The sequence below is a fragment of the Serinus canaria genome, chromosome 7 (genome assembly GCF_022539315.1).
Source record: "Serinus canaria isolate serCan28SL12 chromosome 7, serCan2020, whole genome shotgun sequence".
In the NCBI taxonomy this organism is placed as follows: Eukaryota; Metazoa; Chordata; class Aves; order Passeriformes; family Fringillidae; genus Serinus; species Serinus canaria.
Window position 1 is genome coordinate 22,302,575 of NC_066321.1, and position 20,125 is coordinate 22,322,699.

General features: G+C 38.8%; 1 protein-coding gene across 1 annotated transcript in view; it reads right to left on the bottom strand.

Moving 5' to 3' along the window:
- TTN (titin) overlaps window positions 1–20,125 on the bottom strand; it is a 238,989-nt gene that overhangs the window by 45,840 nt on the left and 173,024 nt on the right. The window contains exons 248-282 of the mRNA XM_050976633.1: window positions 19,435–19,749; window positions 19,196–19,344; window positions 18,382–18,532; window positions 18,012–18,293; window positions 17,617–17,919; window positions 17,210–17,512; window positions 16,825–17,106; window positions 16,059–16,358; window positions 15,667–15,969; window positions 15,239–15,547; window positions 14,872–15,153; window positions 14,314–14,613; window positions 13,879–14,172; window positions 10,814–13,780; window positions 10,397–10,717; window positions 10,013–10,297; window positions 9,506–9,805; window positions 8,783–9,085; window positions 7,470–7,745; window positions 7,055–7,354; window positions 6,662–6,964; window positions 6,122–6,421; window positions 5,706–5,993; window positions 5,317–5,613; window positions 4,924–5,226; window positions 4,524–4,829; window positions 3,973–4,260; window positions 3,579–3,869; window positions 3,194–3,481; window positions 2,437–3,027; window positions 2,240–2,344; window positions 1,560–1,757; window positions 1,182–1,478; window positions 474–1,061; window positions 78–380 (exon numbers count right to left, since the gene is read on the bottom strand). Coding sequence (XP_050832590.1) covers window positions 78–380; window positions 474–1,061; window positions 1,182–1,478; window positions 1,560–1,757; window positions 2,240–2,344; window positions 2,437–3,027; window positions 3,194–3,481; window positions 3,579–3,869; window positions 3,973–4,260; window positions 4,524–4,829; window positions 4,924–5,226; window positions 5,317–5,613; window positions 5,706–5,993; window positions 6,122–6,421; window positions 6,662–6,964; window positions 7,055–7,354; window positions 7,470–7,745; window positions 8,783–9,085; window positions 9,506–9,805; window positions 10,013–10,297; window positions 10,397–10,717; window positions 10,814–13,780; window positions 13,879–14,172; window positions 14,314–14,613; window positions 14,872–15,153; window positions 15,239–15,547; window positions 15,667–15,969; window positions 16,059–16,358; window positions 16,825–17,106; window positions 17,210–17,512; window positions 17,617–17,919; window positions 18,012–18,293; window positions 18,382–18,532; window positions 19,196–19,344; window positions 19,435–19,749 — 13,071 coding nt within the window. The remainder of the gene's footprint in view (window positions 1–77; window positions 381–473; window positions 1,062–1,181; window positions 1,479–1,559; window positions 1,758–2,239; window positions 2,345–2,436; window positions 3,028–3,193; window positions 3,482–3,578; window positions 3,870–3,972; window positions 4,261–4,523; window positions 4,830–4,923; window positions 5,227–5,316; window positions 5,614–5,705; window positions 5,994–6,121; window positions 6,422–6,661; window positions 6,965–7,054; window positions 7,355–7,469; window positions 7,746–8,782; window positions 9,086–9,505; window positions 9,806–10,012; window positions 10,298–10,396; window positions 10,718–10,813; window positions 13,781–13,878; window positions 14,173–14,313; window positions 14,614–14,871; window positions 15,154–15,238; window positions 15,548–15,666; window positions 15,970–16,058; window positions 16,359–16,824; window positions 17,107–17,209; window positions 17,513–17,616; window positions 17,920–18,011; window positions 18,294–18,381; window positions 18,533–19,195; window positions 19,345–19,434; window positions 19,750–20,125) is intronic.

Consider the following 20,125-nt stretch of genomic DNA (forward strand, 5'->3'; position numbering starts at 1 on the left):
GTCATTTATATATGCTCTCTGAATGTGCTCCCTTATCCATCCCACCCACCCCCAAAAAGAAAAAGCATGATACTGACATGCAACATCTCTGCAAAGGACTGAGTTTGAAGTATCACTTGGTGGTCCGACTCCAGCTCTATTTTCTGCACTGACGCGGAATTCATATTCGTTTCCTTCCAGAAGACCAGTTACTTTGCATCTAAGATCTGAAACTGGCTTCTTGGTTGCTCTCACCCATCTTAAACCTTTCTTTTCTCTTCGCTCCACATGATAACCTGTGATTTCACTTCCACCATCATCGACTGGCCTTTTCCAGGTAACTGTGACAGTATTTTTAGTCACATTTGTTACTTCTGGTTTTCCAGGAGGGCCTGGAGGACCTGTTCAGGAGGAAAAAAGTATAGTTAGACAAAAAATCAAGTCTTTAGAAATTAATAAAACCATGCTGGAATTCCTTAGCTTGTTCTACTTACCAAATCTATCCACCATTTTAACTGGTTCTGATTGTACTGGTTCACCCTGGCCATACTGATTCACAGCTGAGACACGGAAAACATATTCATTTCCTTGAATGAGCTTGCTAACAACATGCCTACAGCTCTCAATGTTTTCAGCAACCAATGTCCAGAGCAGTCGACTAGTTTCCCTCTTTTCAAGAACATATGATTTTACTGGTGATCCACCATCTTCTGCAGGAGGTGTCCATGTAAGAGTCGCTTTTTCTGCTGAAACATTGCTGATCTCAATAGGCCCTGGAGGTCCTGGAATATCTAAAACTTTTACATGGACAGTCTCCTGCTTAGTGCCGAAAGGATTGGTTGCAGTGATGGTGTATTCTCCAGAATCTTTTCTGGCTGCATATTTGACACTTAGAGTAGAAGAAGTTGGTTTGGTTTCAATGTGCACCAGCTCTGAGGGTCTAAAATCTTTTCCAGCTTTGGACCATGCTGAAGTTGGAGGTGGTTTGCCACGGATACTAATAGCAGACAGTGTGATGGTTTCCCCTGCTTTTACTGTTAAACCTTCCTTCAAAGTAGGATCCAGAACAATGCTTGGTGCCTCTGTCAAGACAAAGTCAAAAAATACTGATTGTTACAACAAAACCACAGGGATAGGAAACAAAAGAAATTTGATAACAATTATTCAAGTAAAATTCTGCCTTTTCAATGCCATCTACATACCATACTCATCCTTGCATATTATGGTTCCTGTGGATTCAGATGGAGGACTGATAGCTCCAGCGGTGTTCTTTGCTCTAATTCTGAATTCGTATTTGCAGCCTTCAGTAAGGTCAGTCACAGTAAATGCACAGTCTGGAACATTCACATGATTAGCTTTCATCCAAGTCTTTTTGGGTAAATCACGCTTCTCAACAATGTAGCCAGTTAGTTTATGTCCACCATCATATTTTGGTTCTGTCCAAATGAGTGTTACTGAGCTCCTGGTTACATTGATAACTTCAGGCTTCCCAGGAGGATCTAGGGAAAAAAAAAAATAGCAGTCGAACAAAAGCTATTTCAAATTTCAGAAATTTCCTTTTTATTCTCCTGATGACTTACCAATAGGATCAAGTGCCACAACTGGTTCAGACGGAAGACTTGGTTTACCTACTCCAGCCATATTGATTGCCATTACTCTGAATTCATATTCCAGACCTTCAGTTAACCCTGTCACTCTGAAATCTTTCATTCTTATTGGCGTTGTATTTGCTCTCTTCCACAGAAGACTGTTTCTTTCTTTAACTTCAATGTGATAGCCTAGAAGATAAATGATGAGATAAAAATATGGGGGGGCTTTCTAGAAATCCCAATTCTCACAGCATTGTGAAACATCATACTGCCCATATTGCATGTTGCATATGCATTGTGCAAGAGGAGCACTGAAAATCGGGTTAAGAAATGGATGTGGACATACATGGTGGATGTACATAATTGCAATGAGGAGGTGTTTGTAAATGCAAATTGCTAATTTGGTAGGCCCAAGTATTGTCACATACAGGTGAATTTGGGTTTACTTCTTCACATATTTCGGCTCTGAGAAAAGATATTGTTTCTCATTATTTTCCCAACATTTGAGCTATTTCTATTTTTAAATAGGAAGTAAACCAGTGAAATCAGTCAGTCAATCAATCAATTTAGTGCATAAACACCTGCTACTTTTATCTTACCTTTTGACAGAGAGAAAGAACTATTAAGTAGTATTAACTACTGAAATGCCAGGGAGGTTTTGGGAGAGGTACCTGTGATTGGTGAACCTCCAGTTCTTCTGGGATCAGTCCAAGTTAAAGCCACAGACTCATGCCGAACAGCAACAATATTGGGAGGTGGAGGAGCATCTGGGACATCTAAACAATATTAAAAAAAAAAGCAGCATTGTTAAAAATTATCACCTCTAAAAAAAAACTTTCAGATTTCAAAAATTATAATGGATACTTACCAAATGGATGTTTTGCAACGACAGGCTCTGATTTAAGACCTTCCCCTACTCCATATTTATTTTCAGCCCTGATCCTGAATGTATATTCATTTCCTTCATGAAGTCTTGTAACTCTAAATGTGGTTTTCTGGACCGCAGAGGCACAAGTCACCCACTTATTGTTTACATTATCTCTCTTCTCTAGAACATAGTTAGTGATTTCTGAACCACCATCATCTTTTGGAGGGCCCCATTTTAAGGTTATGGCATCAGCTGTGACCTCTTCAAATTTCACTGGACCTGTTGGTATGCCAGGTTTGCCAACAACTTTCACAAAAATAGTGCCTTCCTTGCTGCCAGCAACATTCCTCAGAGTTATTGTGTATTTTCCTGCATCAGCTTTCTGGCAGTCGTGTACCACAAGGGTGGTGTTAACTGCTGTAGATTCAAATGCAACTCTTCCACTCTCAGTAATTGCCTGGTCTTCATCCTTCTTCCAAGTTACGGTTGGGACAGGCTTGCCTTTCATGGGGATTTTAAGACGGAAATTGCTACCCTCTTTAGCAGTATAGCACAAATCAGGTAGATCTCTTAAGTCAAGTTCAGGTGCCGCTGTAAAAAATGAGGGAATCCAGTTATTCCACCACACATAAACTCTGTGGTAAAATTAAGATGCTGTTTTAAGGGTGTCTTATTTCTATGTACACATGGTAATGATAACATGCATAAAATATAATTTGGGTAAGTAAAGCATTGAATAAATGATCTTGCTTCTCACCAACATCATCTCTTGCTACAATTGTGATCTCTGATGGAGTTCCATATCCAGCATCATTTTGGGCCCTCACTCTGAAAGTGTATTCTTGGCCTTCTTTTAAGTCTCTCATTGAAAAATGGAGGTTCTTTCCCCGCATGACTTCTTGCCATTTATCTTCACCAATCAGGACCTCAACAATATATGCAGAAATACGGCTTCCACCATCACTGATAGGCTTCTTCCATACCAAATTGCATGAGGATTTTGTTACAGCTGAAGCTTTTAGGTCCACAACCGGCCCAGGTGTTTCTAGAAGGAAGAAAAGTAAGTTTTCATTCAAGCTAAAAATAAAGATTATTTAACCAAAAAAAAAAAAAAAAAGTTGAAAAGGATTAATTTTTCCTACCAGAAGCTTTGACAGCATCACGAGTTTCGCAAGGATCACCAATACCATATTCATTTTCAGCAAAAACTCTGAAGAAGTAAGATTTGCCTTCTTCTAAGTTAGTTATCCTGTAGCTTGTCTTTGGACATTCTGTTGTTACTGTGGACCATGATTTTCTTTCTGCATCACGTTTTTCAACAACATAATTTGTGATTGGACTGCCCCCATCTACTAGAGGAGGCTCCCATGTAATGTAGGCAGAATCTTTAGATGCATCCTTTACAATCAGGTTAATGGGCGGGCCTGGAGTATCTGGATAAACACAACACCACCATATTTGGTTTAGTAACAGACTTTTGAAAAACAGTTAAAAAGTTAACAAATATATTATAATGGGGAAAGCCCTGAAACTTACCAAGTACTTTTACAACAATGGTGTACGACTTTTTGCCACAGCTGTTCTCCAGACTGAGGACGTATTTTCCAGCATCATATTTATTTACATTTTCACAACGCAGGAAGGTATCAAAATCAGTTGATTTGATGTCTAATCCTTGTCTATCTCTTAGATTGGCACCGACTTTAGACCATGAAATCTTAGGAGGTGGACGTCCTCTTACTGGCACGTAAAGTCTCATTGTCACTCCAGCACGCAGCACAAGGACTTTCCTTAGTTCTGCATCAAGCTCTCCTTCAGGTGGAACTGTGTGTTTAAGAAAAAAACCCATGTAATTAAAGCATCATGTTAAAGGTTATCACAAAAGTTACCATGACAAAAACTCAAGTCTATTCTGCTCCTAAATGCTCTGTTTTCTTTCAAATTTGCCACTGTTAGCCCACATTTTTTGAGTAAAAACATGTTCCAAGTTAATCTGTGCCTGTGACCTGTGACAAAGTGTGTCTTTGAAACTCATCCCATAAATTGAAGCAAAAGTCAACAAGGCAATGTGCTTTCAGTGAACTTACTCAAAATGTCTTTGGCAGTGTGTTTATCCGGAACATCACTTGGATCGCTGTATCCAATCTTATTGACAGCATAAACACGGAACTGGTACTCTGTATTCTCCATCAGCCCTGTTACCACAAACTGTGTAGCCTGTAAATTCTTGGGTAGATTGCATCTGACCCAGTTGTCCGTGTCAGCTCGTTTTGATTCCACCAGGTAACCAATGATAGGGCTTCCTCCATCATATGCTGGCTTGCTCCATGACAGGCTTATCGAATTACGAGTGGTATCAACCACTTTCGGGAAAGCAGGTGGGCCAGGAGGATCTGGGAATTAAAACAACATAAAGTTGGCATACCAAATGCTGCATGATAATATTTGGAAATAAAAATGGAAAATATCTTGAGACTTTTAGCTTACATTGAGGATCACGAGCATACACTGCTTTAGATGGTGCGCTAGGCTTGCCAGGTCCAGCCTTATTCAACGCTATCACCCGGAACTCATACTCTGTTCCTTCTTGGAGTCCAGTAGCTTTAACAGTTCTTTCAATGACAGGCTTCCTGTTTACTTTTGTCCAGTTCAGAGCCTTCGTTTCACGCTTCTCAAGTATATATCCAGTTATTGGGGATCCACCATCACTAGCTGGTGGCTTCCAGCTAACAGTCATAAAGTCTTTTGTTACATTGCTAATTACTGGTGGATCACAAGGTCCGGGGACATCTGTGGAGATTTATTTGAAAATTACATTCACACTCTTAAGTATAGACAAAAAACCCAGTGACCAATGAAACCATTCCACAAAGCTCTTACCATATGGGTTCTTAGCAACTGCAGGTTCAGTTAAGATGGGGTCTCCAACACCATATTTGTTTTCAGCACAAATGCGGAACTGATACTCATGTCCTTCTATCAGCCTCTCCACAGTGCAGCTTGTAATGGGTACATTGGCACTGACTTGGGCCCAGTTAGGTCTGCTTGTTTCACGCTTGTCTACAATGTAGTTAGTAATTTCTGAACCTCCGTCTTCCAAAGGAGGCTCCCAAGAAAGCATTGCACGATCTGCATACATATGTTTGACTTTGACAGAAGCTGGTGGGCCAGGCTTATCTAGAACAATTAACATCACATTGTTATAGTTCTATCTCTTGCTATACAATTTAATTATAAATGTGTTTATTAATAGACAGTCTTTAGCTTACCAAGTACTTTAAGCCTAATGGTTGCTGACTTTGATCCACTTGCATTTTCAGCAGTGATAGTGTAGTCTCCTGTTTGCTTCCTGTTAACACTGAACAACTCAACTGTAGCAAGATTTCTCTTTGTGGTGATCTTAAGACCTTCAGATGGCTTTAAAACTTCTCCTTCTTTCTTCCAGGTGATTGCTGGCATTGGCTTGCCATATACATTTGCCTCCAGGCGCACATTAGTTCCAGCTTTTACTGTAAGCTGTGATTGCATAGACAGATCCAACTCTATTCTGGGAGGAACTGGAAGGAAAGAGTCCAAAAATTAATCAGTCTAGTAGGAGATAAATGTCTCATTCTTCACGTGAGTGTTAGTTCCCAACTATGCACAGACTCCTTCCAGAGCTATCAAATGCTTTTGTATTCCTTACCATTTTCTGGATGAATGGTCACTGGATCAGAAGGTTCTGAAGGTCGACTAATGTTAACTGCTGTCTTGGCAATTGCTCTAAATTGGTACTGAGCATTTTCTTCCAAACCAGTCACAGTGTACTCTTCCAGGGGTATTTGATATGGAGTTGTATTGCACCGAACCCACTTATCACCAGGTAATTTGCAAGCTTCCACAAAGTAGCCAATAAGTTTGCTACCACCATCGTGCTTTGGTCTTGTCCATACCAGGGATGCAGTACTCTTAGTGACATCAATAACTTCAGGTTTTCCAGGGGGATCTATGGCAAATAAAAAATATATTATAGTATATTTTCCAAAAAAGAACTAACACATTAAAAAATAGCTTTAATATTACTGGATCCTATTTACTGCATACCTAGACAGTGCAATCTGACTGATGTCATAATAAACATAAAAGTACAAACAGAAGGGCAAAATAAAGATCAGAATAAGTTGCAGATATATTGAAAGTTATAATGAAAACAGTCTATTGCAAAGTATTGGTACGGGTGGCTTACCAACTGGTGCTCTTGCTGTGACAAACTCGGTTGGTTTGCTAGGTTTACTTGCTCCAGCTCTGTTCAATGCATAAATTCTGAAAGTATACTCAAGACCTTCGATGAGGCCCACACAAGGGTATTCTGTGGAGCGCACAGCGGTGTCGTTGGCTTTCACCCACAGTAAACTGTTCCTTTCTTTGCGCTCAATGAGATAACCAGTGATTGGACTGCCTCCATCGCTATCTGGTTTATCCCAAGCAACAAAAATGCAGTCCTTATTGACCTTGGTAATACGTGCATTCTTTGGTTCACTGGGAACATCTAGAAAGGAATATGAAGACAGACATCAATTGTATGTTTTCTTAGTAAAAAGTTTAAATAGAGAAATGCTGCTATCAAAATCTGGCATACCAAATGGGTATCTTGCAATCATCTTGTCAGAAGCAAGAGGCTCAGAAATGCCAAAACGATTTTCAGCACGAACACGGAACATATACTCTTCTCCAGGAATCAGTTTTCCAATTCTGCAGCTTGTCTTAGTGACAGAAGACAAAGCTGTTACCCAGTCTCCTCGGCTTACATCACATTTCTCAACTACATAGTTTGTAATGTTGCTGCCACCATCTTCAAGAGGTATGTGCCATGAAAGAGTGCAAGCATCGGCATCTATTTCAGAAATATCAAATGGAGGCTGTGGCGGACCTGGTTTATCTGCAGGAAAAAAGTATATTAAGAAAAAAGGGATGAAATAAAATGGCAACCACTGGAATGTAGTAAAACCAGCTTTGTATAAAGCTGGACTTAAAAACAACTAAATGGAACATACCCATGACTGTCACTTTGATTTTCTGACTATCAGTGCCAGAGCTATTTTCTGCAGTAAGAGTATAAAAATCAGTATCTTTTCTAGTCACGTCCTTAATGATAAGAACAGAAGACTTTTCTGCTTTATGCACAGCAAGGCGACTGGATGTAACTACATCTTGATCTCCCTTCAGCCATTTACAGACTGGCTGAGGCTTCCCATATACATGAGCTTCAATTCTCAGTTTCTTTCCAGCTTTAATGTGAACATGATCAGGCATCAGAATCTTAGGTGGGACTGTAAAAAAAAAATCACACAGAGGCAAATAAATTCAACTTCTTTGACATATTAATTTACTTTTTCTTATTTTTTCATGTGAAACTTCTCTGCTTCTTTTTGAAGTGGAATCATATATGAATGACTAGAAATTCTTTAATTTAGGTTCCACTTATGGAAAATTTCAGTTTCTGCAGGTGGCAATATCCATTCCAGTCCTACTTTGTATTATTGTACAGTTTATAATAGAATATTTATGAATCTGGATTGCCTTCACACACATTTATGCAGAGACTTGTGCACTATTAATGCACAAAATATAATTTCTCTTTTTATCTGAAACCTGTCGCTTGCTTATTGCTGACCTTCTACAAGAAACATAGAGAAGAAAACTGAAGTTCTTACTGAGATAAACCTGCTTGCACAGTCAGTCTTTCTGTATCCTTGAATCATTTTTCTCCTACTTCTTCTTTTGCAAAAAATCAATTTATTCCCAAAAGAAACCTGGCAGCATGTTTGGTGTACTTACTTCCACTGGCTAGTTTTCATTCTCCTGTTCCTGTACCTCTCTCTTTTTCTACCCATGTCCCAAATTAAGAAGATTCTACTCATCTTGCCCTCACCCAACATCTTCCTGTGCCTCAGGAACCCTGCCACCTTAAATAGGCCAACCTGTCCTCCACAATTTTTGGTTTAGATTCTCAACCAACCTTAAGACATAAAACACTTATTTTCTCTTATATCAAAACAGGTCCAGCTTTCCAATTTATCTCTCAAACTACCAGTCTTTAATCTGAACTTCATTGAAGGTATTTATTATTTCTCCCTAATTCTATTCTTCCAGTTCCAACTGAAACTGTACCCAAAATATTATTTAATAATTCTGAATTAGTGTTCAACTCTCATTTTTTCCTGACCTGTCAAAATATTCAGTACAGTTAACCATAATCCTCCAGATAACTCCATAAAGCAAACATCTCTCTGTGACTCCAAACCCTGTATCTCACTCATTTAATTATTGAAGCAGTATCTTAGGTAGTATTCAAATTGTTACTTACTGAGTTGTTCTTTAATTTCATATTCTCCAGTAGCTTCTATTGGCAAACTTACTCCTACAGCATTTCTAGCTGCCACTCTAAAGTTGTACTTCTTCCCCTCTTTCAGACCAGCCACAACAATGGAGAGATCTTTAACGACTGAATACTCCATCCAGCGATCTGCTGGTTGATCATGTTCTTTGTAGCTAACAATGTATCCATCAATCTTAGAGCCTCCGTCGCGCAGCGGTGGCAGCCAGCCTAAAGTAGCACTATTCTTTGTAATTTCAGTAACTTCAAGTTTTCTGGGTGGATCAGGTTCACCTTTCAGGGGGAAAAAGGAACACATTAAACACTGAATCTCCAAGATTTTCTTACTCTTGAATACTGGATGGTATCCATGCAAATTCAACAAGAGCAATATATAAAAGATGGAAACCCTTTTATAATAATTTTACAGGTACTATATTCATTGATTATATTGATATCCATGCAAATTCAACAAGAACAATATATAAAAGATGGAAACTCTTTTATAATAATTTCAAAGGTACTATATTCATTGATCATATTATTTGAAAGAAATTGATATAGACATACTTATGTTTATACTTGAGGAGTTAGCAGCATTGTTCCATTTAGAAACAATAATTCAAAAAATGCAAAAATCTGCTAAAATTAGAGAAAAACAAACAGAAAACATCCATGGAGTTAAACCTAAAATATACATAAAGGCATACTCACTTAGAGGATCTGATGCTAGAACAGGTTTTGGTATGTCACTTGGAACACCTGATCCATATTCATTCACTGCTGTTACTCTGAAGTAATATTCATTTCCAGGCACAAGGTTTGCGATTTGGAAACTAGTTTTCTTTAGTTCTGCTGTGACTGTTGCCCATGTCTTCCTGTCAGCCTCCCGCTTCTGCAGGATGTAATGAGTCACTGGGCTACCCCCATCATTCTCTGGAGGTGCCCATGAAAGATGGCAGGACATCTTGGTGACATCTGAAACCTTGAAGTCTGACACAGGTCCAGGAGTATCTGTGAAGAAATTTCATTTTTTGTTAGTATTTTCTTCTTTAATAAGTTAAAATTAAAGGGGACCAACAGCTGTCTACACGGAGGGGCTTAGTGTTAGGTGATAGAATTATGCTCAAAAACTGTTGCACCTGAGGATAATAAATATTCCTGCAAGTAATATCCAAAATTGTTTTAGAATTGTCTTGAGGTATTTCTCTCATTACTTACCCAGAACTCTGACGTTCACAAACACAGCCTTTTCTCCAGCTGCATTAACAAGTGTCAATGAATATTTGCCTGAGTCATCACGTGTTGAATCAGGAATGACACAGAAGGCCATAGTGTCAACCAGATCAACTTGTCCTTTTCTGATGACATTATCAATACCCATTCTCCTCCAGGTGACTTTTGGGGCTGGGCGACCCCTCACAATGGCAAAAAGTCTAATAGGGCATCCTGCTCTGACTGTGACTAACTTTCTCATGCTGGCATCCAGCTCAATCTCAGGAGGTTCTGAAAGACAAAGAAATAAAATGCAAAGTTTTGCGCATTGAATAAAATAAGCATAAAGTGTTGTATGTAAACACCCCAAAAGAAGATGGGAAAACCTACCAAGTATTTCTTTGGGAGACACAGCTTCTTTCAATTCTGCTGGTCGGCCAAGGCCAACCTGGTTTTGGGCAGAAACCCTGAATTCATATAACTGCTTCTCATCCAGGCTGGTAGCTGTGAATTCTGTATGAATAACTTGAGCAGCAACATTGCATCGTTTCCATCCTGCTTCAGGGTCAGCACCCTCAACTTTTGGTCTCATTTCCACAACATATCCAATAATTGGAGCACCACCATCGTACACTGGTTTTCCCCAGCCGAGGGTTAAGGAAGTCTTTGTGCTATCAACTACCCTCAAGTTTGTGGGAGGACCAGGTGGTTCTGCAAGAAAGTAAAAATTACAGATTAGAACACAGCTGTACAGTTTAGCAATCTGTTAACATTGAAATAATACAGAAAAATGCTGTGGTATTTTACCTATTGGGTCTTTGGCTATTACAGGTCTAGATGGCAAGCTTGGTTCTCCAAGTCCAACTTCATTTTCAGCACTGACACGGAACTGGTATTCGTGACCAGGGAAGAGATTAGTAACCTTCTTGCGTCTCTCTGGGATTGGAGTTTTCGTAACAGGAACCCATCTTAGTGACCGTTTCTCTTTCTTCTCTAAAATGTATCCTGTAATTGATTTGCCACCATCATATTCTGGTGGATTCCAAACTACAGTCATCTCTTCTTTGCTGACTCTTGTGACATCTGGAGGGTCAGGGCGTCCAGGTCTATCATATTTTGTTTTTGCAATAATTGGATGTGTTTCTGTGGGTGGACCAGTGCCCATTTTATTCTCTGCACGCACTCTGAATATATATTCATTACCTTCAATGAGGCGCGTCACTTTGGCATAGTTTGTTAGGACAGAGGAAGAGAATGTAGACCAAACCATACGCTTGCTTTCGCATTTTTCCAGGATGTAGTTCTGTATTTCACAACCACCATCATCTTCTGGAGGATCCCAGGTAACAGTACATCTATCACTTGAAATGTCAGTGACCTTCAAGTTTCGTACAGGACCTGGCTTGTCCAAGACAATAACGGTAGCATATGCTACAAAGCTACCAGCTGCATTAGTGGCTGTAATCACATATTTCCCACCATCAGTGCGCCTTGATTTTGTGAGAACAAACTTAGATGTGTCAGGAGTGTTTTCAATACTGACTCTTGGAGATCTGGTGAGATCTGTGGCATCTTTGTCTTTTGCCCATACAACTTCAGGCTGTGGTTTTCCTCTAACTCCAGCCTCAATTCTAATTGTGTCGCCTGCTTTCACAGTTAGAACCCCACTTAACTTCAAATCTAGCACTGGTTTCTGGAGATCTTCCTTCACAACAACTTCAGCTGTTTTTACCCAGTTACTTTCACCGGCCTCATTCTTAGTTTGAACTCGGAATTGGTAAATTTTATTTTCCACACATTTATCTACCATGTAGTGTGTTTCCTTAATGCTGCCTTTGTGAACTCTTTCCCATTCATCTGAATCCTTCAGTTTTCTCTCAACATGGTAACTTAAATTGGGACTTCCACCATCATAATCTGGCCTTCTCCACTTCAGGTATACAAATGTCTTTCCTTTCTCTGCAATGTGAAGATTTTCTGGCTCTCCAGGCTTGTCAATAGGATTGATAGCAAGGATAGGAGTCTTGGTCTCAATGCAAGGACCTGGACCTATTTTGTTCTCTGCACAAACTCTGAAGAAGTATTCACGGTTCTCTACAAGATTTGCCTTTACTAATCTTTTAGTAATATCAGAGGCAACAATTGACCATCCCCTCTGATTGGGTTGACGGTATTCTACTATGTAATTTGTAATTTCAGAGCCACCATTATCCACTGGACTCTCCCAGGAGATCATACAAGAGTCTTTTGTGACATAGCTGATTTTCAGGTTCTGACATGGTCCAGGTCTGTCAAGTACATTAACAATAGCAAAACCTTGAGCCTGTCCACAGCTGTTTTTAGCTGTTATTATATATTTGCCATGATCAGATCTCTTGGCTTCCTTCACTTGCAGTTCAACATTAGGTAGATCATGTAGTATTTCAACATGCTTTTCTTGGAACAGTACTTTGCCATCTTTAGACCATGTTATTTCAGGATCTGGTCTGCCTTTTACCTTACCAGTAATACGTATTGTTTGACCTACTCGGACAGTAATTAAGTCTCGACAGGTCACATCTAGGCTTATTTCTGGTGGAGAAAGAATATCTTTTGCAAGTACAGTTTCTGGTAGTTCTCTTGGTTCTCCCTCTCCCACGATGTTAACAGCTTTGATTCGGAATTTATATTCATTTCCTTCTATTAATCCAGGTACTCTGAAAGCACACTGTCTAATGAGTTCATCCTTATTAATCCTATTCCACTGTGTAGTTCCACTTTTCTGACATTCCACAATGTATCCCAGAATTGGGCTGCCACCATCCTTCAGGGGCTTTGTCCACACAAGATCAGCTGATTCTTTAGTTTTATCTTTTAATTTTGGATTTATAGGTGGTCCAGGAGGAGTGATAGGACGTGATGCTTTTATTGGATCAGAGCTTGGAGATGGTTTACTCAAGCCCACCATGTTTTCTGCAAAAACTCTGAATTCATATGTGTTGCCTTCAAAGAGACCGGTGACTCTGTATTTCATGTCAAGTATAGGTGTCTTATTGACACGCACCCATTTACCAGATGCTTCCCGACGTTCAAGTATATAACCAGTTATTGGAGTTCCACCATCAGATTTTGGTAGGGTCCAAGACACTGTTGCAGCATTTTCTGTAATATCATAAACAGTTGGTTTACCAGGTGGGGATGGTGGATCAAACATGTATTTAGCAACTGTTGGTTCTGAATCCAGGGGTGCACCAATGCCTATCTTATTTTCTGCACGGACACGGAAAATATATTCACAGCCTTTCTGCAGTCGTGGAACCTTAATTTTTGTGTGACTTGTTCCAGAGCTAACCACTCCCCAAGTTTCTTTCTTTGATTGACGCTTCTCAACAATGTAATTTATTATAGGACTCCCACCATCATCTTTAGGAGGGCGCCAAGAAATAACCATATATTCTGGTGTTACTTCAAGAATATTAATAGGACCAGTTGGTGGGCCTGGAACATCCAAAACTGTAAGGTGCAGAGCCACAGTTTTGCTGCCAGCTGCATTAGATACTGTGAGTAGATATTCTCCTGTATCTTTTCTTACACAGTCTTTGATAGTAAGCACAGTTGAGTAATTGTCAGTCTCAATCTTGTATTTGCCATCTGGTTTAATTTCAGTGTCATCAGTAACCCATTTTGCTGTGGGAACTGGCACACCTCTCATAATTGCTGGAAGGCGCACTGTGGTGCCAGCTTTAACAACAAGACCTTCAATTAACTTCACATCTAGATCCACAGATGGAGGTACTGAAATTAGAGAAAAATGGAAATTATCTTTTCAGGGCAAGTGCTTATAGAAAAAGAGAAAAAAAATCAGTGAAAAAACATGAAAAAACAAAAATTACCTAGTTTTTCTTGACACTCAATTGGTATAGTTGTATCTGGAAGGCTGAGACCAACAATGTTTTGAGCTCTCACACGGAATTTGTATACTTTTCCTTTCTGTAGGCCTGTAACAACACAGTCTAGCATAGGGACTGTCTGGAACTTTGTCCATTCATCTGCACCATCCTCTTGATATTCCACCAAATACCCAGTTATCTCAGCACCACCATCACGATCAGGTCGATTCCAAACAAGGGAAACTTCAGTCTTGTCAACATCTACATGATGCAGATTCTTTGGTGGCCCCGGAGGATCTTTTAAAACACAAAACCAAAATTGTTACTAGGATGAAAAATCTACGGTACCAGTGTATCACATTCATACCAATGGGACAACCTCAAAATTACCAAATTCCATATGAAAAAAATCAAACCATATAACTGAAAAACACTTACGCAGTGGATCTACAGCTTTGATAGGCTTAAGTGTTTCCACATATGGACCTCTACCATACTGATTCTCAGCTGCAACTCGGAAGAGGTACTGAGTGCCTTCCATCAGGTATTTAGCCATATGACTGCGTTTCTTGGAGGATGATGAGATGGCTACCCACTGTGCAGAAGCTACATCTTTCCTCTCCACCACATAATTGGTAATCACAGAGCCACCATCGTCTTCTGGTTCCATCCAAGTGAGATAGCATGAGTCACTTCTAACATCACTGATGTTCAGATTTCTGGGTGGACCAGGCTTATCTAACATTGATAAAAATATAATCTGTTATTTATTTGGTAATCGAAGCATTTCTTTAAAAATTTTGTCAATTTCAAGATAAACTATATTATATTTAATGTAGTTTTTAGTCCCTTTTCTATTTTTTATATTTACATAAAAATAAAAATATAACTTGGTTTATAACTTGGTTTACAGATATTTTCCAGAAATTCCTTTATTTCCTAATCTTCAGTTACAGAGTAAAAAGATGTTGTACAAAGGGAACACAAAAAGATTACCTAAGACGACAACTTTTACTGAAACAGTCTTTGAACCAGCTGGATTTTCAACTGTCAGGGAGTACATTCCACCATCTTCATGGACAGTGTTACGGATTTCAAGCTTACTGCCAACTCCTGTAACTTCAATATCAGCCTTGGGTGAGACCTCATGATCTTCTTTCTTCCAAGTAACTTTTGGGAATGGAACACCTTTAATAACAGCACTAAGTCTCAGGGTATCACCAGCTTTTACATGCTGTTCTCGGGCCATATTAGCATCAAGTATCAACTCAGGAGGTTCTGGAATCAAAGATACAAAGTTTTTACAAAGTGAGGAAAAAAAAATCTGGTCTTAGGCAAACTTATCTGATTTTATTAAACTCACCAAGCCTGTCCTTTACTTCTACCGGATCAGGAACATGCGCTGGATCGGATTCGCCTGCTGCATTGACTGCCTTGACCCTGAATTTATAGGTTAATCCCTCAGTAAGACCAGTGACTTTGTAGTTTGTTTCAGGACAAGAATCTGCTGTAAGATTAGCCTGTTTCCATTCCTCATCTCCAACTTTCTGAAACTCTACAAGGTAGCCAATTATCTTGCCATTTCCGTCATGGCGTGGTGGTTGCCAAGATAAATCAACTGAATTTTTAGTTTTATCTACTGCTTCTGGATTAACAGGTGGACTTGGTTTTGCTGTAATAAAAATAAAACAATAAAGAAATGGGAGAGACAAAAAGAAACTATTAGAATAATTTTTAAACTGAAACTGAGTGCATTAAAAATTCAATGAGAAATGAAATGTGATACTTTACCGATTGGATCTCTAGCGAAAATTGGCTTTGATGGTGGACTAGGATCACCAACACCAATTTCATTTTCTGCTGAAACACGGAATTCATACTGACAGCCTTCAAGGAGATCAGGTACTTTGAACTTTGTACCAGGGAAAATTGGGTCTTTGGTAGCCTTGACCCATCTTGTAGCCATTGTTTCCTTCTTTTCTACAATGTAGTTTGTAATTGGCTTGCCTCCATCATATGGTTTGTTCCAAACCACTACTGCAGAGTCTTTGGTTACATCCTTAATGATTGGTTGCTCAGGTGCATCAGGAACACCTGGGGTGAGAAGAAAAAAAGAAAGTATGAGCATTACAAACAGAATAAAGACTGGAGTATCTAAATAAAATTGAAAACTGAAAGCTTACGGAAGCGGTCCTTGGCCTTCATCTCATCAGAGATGAGAGGATCGCTTATGCCATAAAGATTTTCAGCATAAATTCGAATTTGATATTCTCTTCCTTCAAGCAGCTTGGGAATTTTGCACGTTGTCTTCACTGTGGCAGATGTAACTGGCATCCACAAGTCTTTGTGTGTATCCTTCTTCTCAATTATGTAATTTGTAATTTCACTGCCTCCATCATCTAATGGAGGTTTCCAGGAAACAACCATATGATCTTTAAAGACTTCATCAAATATAACTGGGCCTACTGGAGGTGATGGGCGATCTGTTCAAGAAAAAATAAAGCATACCAAAGCTTTTTTATGAACTTCACAAAACAACATTGACTAAACACTATCAATACAGCAAATACAGTATAAAATTAGAAACTTGACATCACAGTTATGATAAGGAATCAAGACTTCAGGGTTATTCCTCTGTAATGCATTTTTGACATACTGGAAATAATTCCTTAATGCTTATAATGTATTTGGTGATTAACACTATCTATAGTGTTGAGATTCTCTAAATGCATGTAGAGAGATTAAATTATTCATGCTGAATAAATGAATTCAGAGTTAAATATATGCTTAAAAGAAATAAACACCTTTTTAGTATAACTAGAAGCTAAAAAGCAGTAAATCAAATTATTGTAATAAAGAACACATTTCAATACTTATATTTTATAAAAATCAATGAATTCTAATCACCAATAGAAATCACAGACAATATTGTTGTTCAGTAAAACCTACCAACAACATGAACTTGACAAAATCCTTTTCTTGATCCTGTGCTGTTCTCTACAGTTACACAATATCTGCCTGTGTCTTCACGGACAGATTTTACTATCCCCAAACAAAGAGTTGTAGGAGTTGTCTGAATCTTTATTCTGTCATCTTCTTTCACAACAATATCATCCTTTAGCCAAGTAACCTTTGGTGCAGGTTTGCCTGAGTAGCGTCCAGTCAAGCTGAAAGCTTCACCAACTCGGACAATAAGCTTGTCTCTAAAGTCAAGGTCAAGTGTGGGAGGAGCTGAAAGACAAAGCCCACGAATGTCAGCAATAGTAATATGAAAAAGTAAGGAATCAGTAAATGTAATTACTATTTTCAAAAGAAATATGAAAAAGAAACATACCAATTTCATCCTTGCACGTGATTGGCTTAGTGCAAAATGATGGCTTGCCTTGCCCCACAATATTGCAAGCACTCACACGAAACTCATACGTGTCACCTTCTTTCAAGCCTTCTACAGTGAATTTCCTATCAAGCATCTTCTCCTTTGTAACTTTGTGGAATTTGTCTTTTCCAATGAGGCGGCTCTCTAGAACATACATGGTGATATCTGAGCCTCCATTATATTTTGGAGGGTTCCAAGTTAGTGTAACAGAGTTCTTGGTAACTGCTTTTACTTCCAGGTCTTCTGGACGGTCAGGAACAGCTGTGAATAAAGTAAAAATAAGGTAGATTAATTTTTCTGCATGGTCGGAATCTTTCTGTGTATTAATCTCATATGACAGTTATCCAAACCAAAAGTATTCTTACTTATTGGATCTCTAATGAGAATCTCTTTCGTTGTTTCTGTGAAAGGACCCATGCCAATTATATTCTCCGCTGCAATTCGGAAAAAGTAGGCTTTCCCTTGAATGAGTCCCTGAACAGTAGCATTCTGTCTTGTAACTGTGTAGGTCACTGGAGTCCAAGCTCTGTGGTCAGATTCACGCTTTTCAATTATATAGTTGGTAATAGGAGAACCGCCATCATCTTCTGGAGTAAACCATGACAATTTACAAGAGTCATTAGTTAGATTCTCTGTAAGGAGTGGCATTCCAACTGGGCCTGGCACATCTGTAAACAAAAGAAAAAAATGGAGTATTGAAACATACATGCTGAATCTTATGAAACTGTACTTGGTCACAAGCACTGAAGCTGCTATTTACCTAGCACATCAACAATAACTGTCTTCTTCCTCTCACCACCATCATTTTTAGCAAGAAGAGTGTATAAACCCTGGTGACTCCTTTTGCAATTCCTGATGACCAAAGAAGAACTAATAGCTGTTTCTTCAACTTTGGCTTCTTCTGGCAAAGCTTGCTCATCCCTGCTCCAACTCACTGTTGGAGGTGGTTTTCCTGAGACATATGCTATGATCCGAATTACTCCTCCAGCATGAACAACAATTCTGTCCCTGACACTTGCATCCAAATTAATATCAGGAGCCACTGAGGGAAGAGAAAAAAAAAAGTCAATGATTTCCTTTTCTTACTTTGAGTTAGAGATACTAAAAATCCAAATCAAAATGATAAATACCAATTCTGTCCTTCATTTCAATAATGTCTGTAACTTCTCCAGGCTCTCCGATGCCAGCAGCATTTACTGCTCTAACTCTAAATTTGTAAAAACAACCTTCTTTTAATCCTGCCACAACGAACTTGGTTCCTCTAATTTCTCTATCTTTTACCTGGAAAAAAACATTATAACATCAGCAAACATCAAGATACCATCAATTTCTTTGCAGAGTTTGAAACAAATCTGACATTAGATATTATTTCAGTTTTAGAAGCACACAAAAGTGTTAAGTGAAGATAGATCTAGCCCACACAGAATTTGTCAGAATTTTTTAAAGAAATACGTGTCATGAACCTACAAGCTATTCTGAAGATTCATCTTTTGTCTAACATATTCTGACATAGAAGGTTGTTAGAATTATCTATTTAGCAATTACAATAATCCAGTCTCAGAAGAATTCAGAAGAATTACATATATTTTTGGACACATAAACTCATATAAGTGAGAGAAAAAAAAAAAAAAAGGGAAATAATTTATTTTCTTTTCAAAACCCAGTATAAAGTAGCTTTACCTGGAAACAGTATAGGAAATATGGGTCTTACTTAAAATGAACCCATGTATTTATAGAGATAGAAAAAATAGCCAAGGTGTGCACCAGTTAGATTTTCAGTAAAGATAATTATGGTACAAACTTTTAGAAAATAACTTGAATTATTTTAAAAGAAAATTGCTTGAATTATGGCAAAAATGTTTAAAAAATTTTTTTTTTTGGAGCAATTCATATTGATAGACACAGAGAGAAGAAGTGCTGATTCTGTAATGGTTTTCCACCTACCCGTTCCCATTCTTCCTTTCCTTCCTCTTTAAACTCAACAATGTAGCCAGTGACTCTAGAACCACCATCTTTTACTGGTGGAGACCATTCCAAGTCTACAGAAGACTTTGTCCAATCAGTAACTTTTGGTATAGGAGGGCCAGGTGGGGCTGAAAAACATCATCATACAGCATAAAAATGTATTGTATGCTCTTATTTGAATACTTTCAAATTAAGAAAAAAAAAATTTAAATATTTACCAATAGGATCTCTCGCAAGTGCTGGATCAGATGGCATGCTTGGTGGGCCAACACCAGCCGCGTTGATAGCTGACACACGGAACTGATATTCAGAGCCTTCAATAAGGCCTGTAACTTTGTATGAAACCCCCAGAGTCATAGGCTTGATAGGATCTCGGTTAACCCTGGTCCATCTCTTTCCAGTGGTCTCTTTGCGCTCCAACCAGTAACCAGTAATAGGAGAGCCACCATCGTGTTCTGGTTCTTCCCAGTTTACCGTCATTGAGTCACGTGTTATACTGCTAACTGTTGGCTTGTCAGGAGGTCCAGGGACAGCTGAGGGGAAAAAATTCACATATAGCTTGTAAAAAAATATGCTAAAAATACATGGAAATAGCTAGAGTGCAGAAGAGCTATGCAGTCACATGGTCACCATTGCACTAGGAAGTCAGCCAACTGCACAAGATCTCTTTCCTCATTCAGTTCCTCACCCCTATTCAGGTACATATAATTCTGTGAAAAAATGAAACACCTTTCCTCCAAATAAAAATTGTCCAAATAATATTTTTTCTAGCCTTTCTGGATCACTACCTCATTTTAGTGCTCAGCTTAACACTTGCTGTTTTAAGAACCATCTTCTCTTGCCAGCCTAACATTCCTCCTAGGTCTGAGCTTTTCGGCATAATTTATCTTTCAAAACTGAAGGAAGGAA